A 6,000-nucleotide genomic window follows, 5' to 3' on the forward strand; every position below is an offset into this window, starting at 1 on the left:
GAGAGTGGAAAAGCATGGTTTATATGGTTGAGGGTGCAACCCCTATTAGGCTAGCTTTTTAGGGGGAGTGTTGGCCCAAGAGACCTAAAGCCCGCTGCTATACGTGCGGGCGCGTGTGTCGCGGCCCGACAGCCTGGGTGGGCGCACCGTGTGTGCGGGCGGCCCCGACGGACACGCCATGTGTCGGCGGTCCGGTTCCAACATGGTGAAGCAGGCCGAGGCGTCCCCGCCGGAGGTGCGGGAGTGGCTGGGGGCCCTGGAGGCGCGCGCGGCGGGGCGGGGTCTCGTGGTGCGTGGGTGGGCGCCGCAGCTCGCCATCCTGTCCCACCGCGCCGTGGGGGGCTTCGTCACCCACTACGGATGGAACTCGCTGCTGGAGTCCGTCGCGCACGGCGTCCCGGTGGTCACGTGGCCCCACTTCGCCGACCAGTTCCTGAACGAGCGGCTGGCGGTGGACGTGCTCGGCGTGGGCGTGCCCATCGGCGTGACGGCGGCCGTGATGGTGTTCGACGACGAGAGCGTGGCGGTGGCGCGTGGGGACGTCGCGCGGGCGGTGTCGGCGCTGATGGGCGAAGGGAAAGAGGCCGGCGAGAGGAGGCGGAGGGCCAGGGAGTACGGGGAGAAAGCTCACGGGGCCATGGAGAAAGGAGGCTCCTCGTATGAGAACCTGACGCAGCTCATCGAGAGCTTCGGGCAAGTGGAGGCAAGAAAAGGTTAGGCTTAGGCTAGAACAGTGCATGCATGGAGCTAGCCGTGGACTACCATCGGAATGGCAGTACACAGTACTGGTGCAGAATCTTTATCTTTACAGTGAGTGAGTGAGTGTGTGTGTTATAATCTCTCATGCCAGTTACGTAAGTCTTTTTTTCTTTCTTGTTCGTGGTGAACATACAAGGGGACACGGACACCCATCCCACAGCCAGCCATCCGCTCGATCATTTTGCATTATTGCCCACCAGTTCCACCACCACCACCACATCGGCGGGGCTGCGGCCTGCGGCTGCGACTCCGCACGCTAGTCGGTTATTAAGCCCACTCTTGGAACGATCGAGCGTATCTAGCTAGCTCGTCGTTTTCATCCTAGCCCATAGCCATAGGTGTCGAAAGGAACTAGCACTAGCTAGACCAATAATTTTACAGTAGTATTCAATTGGAGGCAAATCTATGTATAGCACTTTTAGATCGTTCGCCTGTCGTTTCCTCGATTGGAAAGAAAAATAATGTGGTTTGTCTGGGCAACTTGTACAAGGATGATTTGATGGATGACTGCATTGTGCGAGTGACTTGAATAGACAGTAAAAAAGTACTAGCTACTTGTTCCTGTCAAAACGTTATTGCTGATCGGATCAAGATTCGGCCTCAAACATTCAGTGACGCAGCCGAAAATAAGGTGGCTCACGCTCGTGCGCTCGACTGGCGCTCGACTCGTAGTTAGCTTTATTCGGCTCATTTCAATTTTGTTATATAACACCTCTTATGTTAAGTATGTTTATACATCTTATGTGCATCATGAAAACATCATCATAAGCATCATTAATCATTCATCACTTGCATCAAAATCTTGAATTGTTTGCAGTTTGGTGTGAAGTGATTTGATGCTTGACATTAATAGAAGCCTATGTTCTAGAATCTTATATTATTAAGAAGAATTGTGTGTGTAGCTAAACCAACTCGAAGAAATTTAGATTTGGTTTGGTTAGTTTTTTCCACCTTTGATTTCATCTGATGATATCTTCTTAACTTGTATGTGATAGGTGTGGTTTAGTAAAAGTTTTGCTTAATGTGTAAGGATGTTACTTAGAACCAAAACCTAAGGAGTAAAACTAACTTCATAAAACTACTAAGAAGGTGGACTCAATTTTTAAAAGAAAGAATTTCAACAGCAATAAAGATTTGGGAAAATGGGTTAAAAGAATTAGGAAAAATCTGATTTTTCTAAGTTCAACTATTCACCTCTCTTCAAACGTCGCATCTAAAGATAATCTTCAAATTGAATGGCTCCAATTACAAAAGTTGTCGATAGTTACTTGAGGCACACCCTGTAAAAATTTGACAAACTTTTAAAGTCGTTTGACATGTTTTGACATGGCTAGACTTCGGTTTTCCACTGATTTTCGCAATCGTGACAAACCAAAGTTTGAAGGTCACTAACTTCTAAACCGAGCATCTAATTAGCTTAAGTACTGTATAGAAATTATAGTTAGGAGTATGGAGAACAGCTTTGCTACAGTGGCCGACGCTTGAGAGCATGTTTTCTTGTCGTTTTTGCGTCTGCGAGCTCAGCAGATCGCGTTGGCCAAGTGGCGCTCACTTGGACGCGTGGACGTCGAGATCTACGCGTGCCACGCCTTGTCTCCGTGCGTGGGCAAGCCCATTGTCGTGCCCACTCCATTTGCGCCGAGCATGCCATCGCCTTTGTGCTCTCCTGTTCTCGCCTTGCGCCTCCTATCTCGTCGATGCCCTCCTCTTCCTGCACTCCGCGCGCCACGCCACCATGGGTGCCCGGTGGATAGCTCTCACGGTAGCACTCCCTCCATCCTCCTCTATTCGAGCCGAGCCCCATACTAGCTCCATCGTCGCGTGCCAAAGTCCCGAAGCCTCCGCCTGAGCTCGAAGGATGTCGGAGCCTCGCCGTCGACATCACCGCGCCCCGATTCACGTCGGCGTGGGTGGCCCGAGCACCGTCGCCCACCGTTCGAAGAACAGAAGACGCCACTATGTTTGTCGTCGACCCTCATGCCTTCTCGCCACCTCGATAGCGTTCCTCTGCCACTGGTGAGCCTCGAGTCGAACTCCCTCCCTCTGTTTGTAAGCCAGAAGAAGGACATCAGGCTAGAATAGAAGAAAGGGGAAGGGATTTTTGGAAAACTATCAGGGACTCATATGAATAGTATTTGAGGATTGGTGAAAACTCGAGGACTAACATGCAAAGTGGTTTTCCCTTTTTCATTTCTTTTCTTTCTATTTAAACCATAGAAAACCTTGGGAAATTCATAACTCGAGTTTTAGAACACAAAAAATCGTGAAACAAATTTTGTGATACTTCTCTGTAATAGATTTATAGTTTAAAAATATTGCATGTCGATTTCTAGCTATTTTTGTATAAGGTTTGCATTTAAATAAAGAAACTTTCTTTTCTTTCAAAAGTCATAGTAATTTAAATAATGGTGATAAAAATATGATTACAGTTTTTTAGATTTCTCATAAAATTGTATTTCTGTGATAAATATATTAGGGGTATGTTCTGCTGAGAAAATGGCTTTTGTGAATTAAAAAGTGAAGTTATTGGTTTCTTAGAAATTAATAGATAAATAGCAAACTCTCTAAGGTTGGTGTGAAACTTTTTAGGAGCATGACTTATGTGATTTGTCACCCCAGAATCAAATATGAGCTATTGGTTGTATGGAAAGATTTTGAGTTAGGATTTAAAAATAGAAAAGAATATTTTCTTTAAAAAACACAGGAAAATATTTTTTGAGAAAATGTCCGTATAAATTTTTGCTCCATGTTCTTGTGCTATGAAAATCATGGTAAAATTATAGTATTTGTTGTTTGGCTAGTTTGGTAGTACAAAGTAATTTAAAGTGCTTTTCTGTCAAATTTCTTGGTATTTTTGTGCAGTCAAAAATAAGTTGATATTTCTGTGGTGAAGTATGGTAGATGATCCCTGCTCACTATAATTTTTGTAGTATTTTTGGAGGAGTCTAATTAGTAGTTGTTATGTAAGTCCAAATAAGTAGTGTGAGGATTTAAGTGATTATAAGTGATTCTTGGTTTAGATATGGTTAAGACATGTTTAATGAAGAAACACATACTGTTATAATAGTCCAATTCATTTAGTAAGTCCTTCTCACTAAGTGATGAACAACTCTTAAAATATATGAAGTATGTTGAATGTGTGTGCATATGTATGTGTGGTGTGATTAGGAATAAAAGGATACCCTCCAACCCTGCTAAGTGTAGGAAAGTAAGTGGTTAGGTAAGAAAATGAAAGTATACTATGTTTTGTGAATAATGGCTTGCTTGAGGGTAATTGACCTGCTAGGTAGGACTACCTTGTAGTGGAGATGGTGATGGGTTGTACGATTTCTTGAAACAATAATCAGGAGCGACCAAGAAAAGACAAGCTACAAGTTCTTGGACAATGTAGACTATCTTGTAGAACCAATTTGTAGCTAACCCTAAAAAAGTATACCGTAAAGGATGTTATAAACCGCGTGCACCCATAAGCATCATGCATTCCTTGCACTATGCATCACCTACCCTCATACTACACCCATGTATGAGGGTAGGTGAAGTGACAGTAGGAGTTGCCGAGGAACTGCAAGAGGTTCTCGCTGAAGAGGGTGAGTCGGAAGCCGAAGTCTAGGAGTGCTCTGATCACTGCCCCAATTCCTTCGAGAAAGGCGAGCCCCAACATCTAATTTTCTATGGTTTGCATTAATTAATTTATTTACTACCTGCCTATGTTTGTTGCATTAGGTTGTAGGAGTTGTTTGGAAACAATTGTTGCATTTATCCTTGATTACCCTTATTTACCCTATCCTTGTCACCTAGGTAATTTAAGTACGCTTAAATGCTTAAGGCTGCTTAGACGATAGAAGTCGGGTGATTTCCTGTCACCTGCGAGATATATGTGGTTACCTTATGCTTGGTTTGGATAAAGTCATCGGGTAATATCCATGCTAGTGTGAAGGTTAAATTTGAGACCAGTTGAAGTCTTATGGGGAAAATGTAGGTCATAGTGATCCCGCCTGTGTCGATTAAGGACCATACCATTGTGGTCACTCGAGTCATGTTGAACTTATGCCTAAACACTTAGCTGGCCGGATAATTCGTTCCGACCGCGAAGCCAGAGCACTATCCTAGCTGGATTCGACCTTGCGATGCACCTATTGGTGTGGGTGAGGAGTGACGGGGACACGACGAGAAAACCCATGGTGCATGATGCGTCCTGACCCTCTGGTAGTCGGGCGGTCCCTAGGTATGGTGGCCCCTGTGGAATCCACGACATGCAGCTGGGCTACTACTGGAATATGTGTGGTGGTGATCATATCTCACGAAGTACTGTGGGTATGGTTTGTGTTAAGAATACTCCGCTAGCTGGTTAGTAATCGATTCGAATCGCCATCGCTTCTGGATAGTGAGCGCTTGACTTGAGCTATCTCATAGTAGTAAGAACTATGATTTCCATGAGAAGGATGATAGGGATTAAGAATGATGATACTTATGATTAAAATCAAGGGTTAGGTTAATCTTGTTTAGTTAATCATCAATAATTTTCCTTAACTTGATTCATCACTAAAGTCACAATTAGACTTATAATGAATTTGGCAATGGTTATTTAGATAATTAGGTGCAAATCTAGTTTTGCAGCGGAATAGGTATTAATACTGAACTGTTAAAAGTGGATTAATAAACTTGATACCATTTTAAGATGTTAATAACTACATTAATTATTTTTAATCCTACAAAGCAAAGAGCCAACCCTAGATAAAGCTTTGCATAATCATTGGAGTCTTTTACTTTCTTGTTTCCTGGTTTTGGACGGGTCAGTCTAGCTGAGTACATTCCAGTACTCAGGGTTCTATTTCCAATGTTGTTGCAAATGGCCAGATGTTTTATGGATACTGTGAACACTGCTTATACCCGGCTACGGGAGATAACTAAGCCATGGACATGGCTTCTCCATTCTTCTCTCATGCTTTTAGTGGGTTGACAGCCCTAATATTGGCACTGTATTTTGAAAACCCCACACGTGTTGTGGGCGCTACTTGAACAAATGCTTCCGCTAAACCTTATCACCATAGTGATGCTACTTGTTATGTCACATTTAGGCCTTCGTGTCGGCTAAGTTGTAATAACTCTATTTACTCTAATCTATTTTATTTTCAGTGGAATGTTGTATCATATGAAGTAGTGAATGTTAATTTATTACGATCTTGGTTGTGAAGGAAAAGTTTGAGATCCTTCGCGATTTCATTATACCCCTAGGTTTAT

The 6,000-nt window shown here is 43.7% G+C and overlaps 1 protein-coding gene across 1 annotated transcript; it reads left to right on the top strand.

The window, feature by feature from the left end:
- Window positions 1-202: 202 nt before the first annotated feature.
- LOC109939558 (UDP-glycosyltransferase 73C4-like) lies at window positions 203-811 on the top strand. The gene has a single exon (XM_023300155.1). The coding sequence runs from the start codon at window positions 203-205 to the stop codon at window positions 716-718; it is 516 nt and encodes a 171-aa protein (XP_023155923.1). The 3' UTR covers window positions 719-811.
- The last annotated feature ends 5,189 nt before the right edge of the window (window positions 812-6,000 follow it).

The sequence above is a fragment of the Zea mays genome, chromosome 5 (assembly GCF_902167145.1).
Source record: "Zea mays cultivar B73 chromosome 5, Zm-B73-REFERENCE-NAM-5.0, whole genome shotgun sequence".
In the NCBI taxonomy this organism is placed as follows: Eukaryota; Viridiplantae; Streptophyta; class Magnoliopsida; order Poales; family Poaceae; genus Zea; species Zea mays.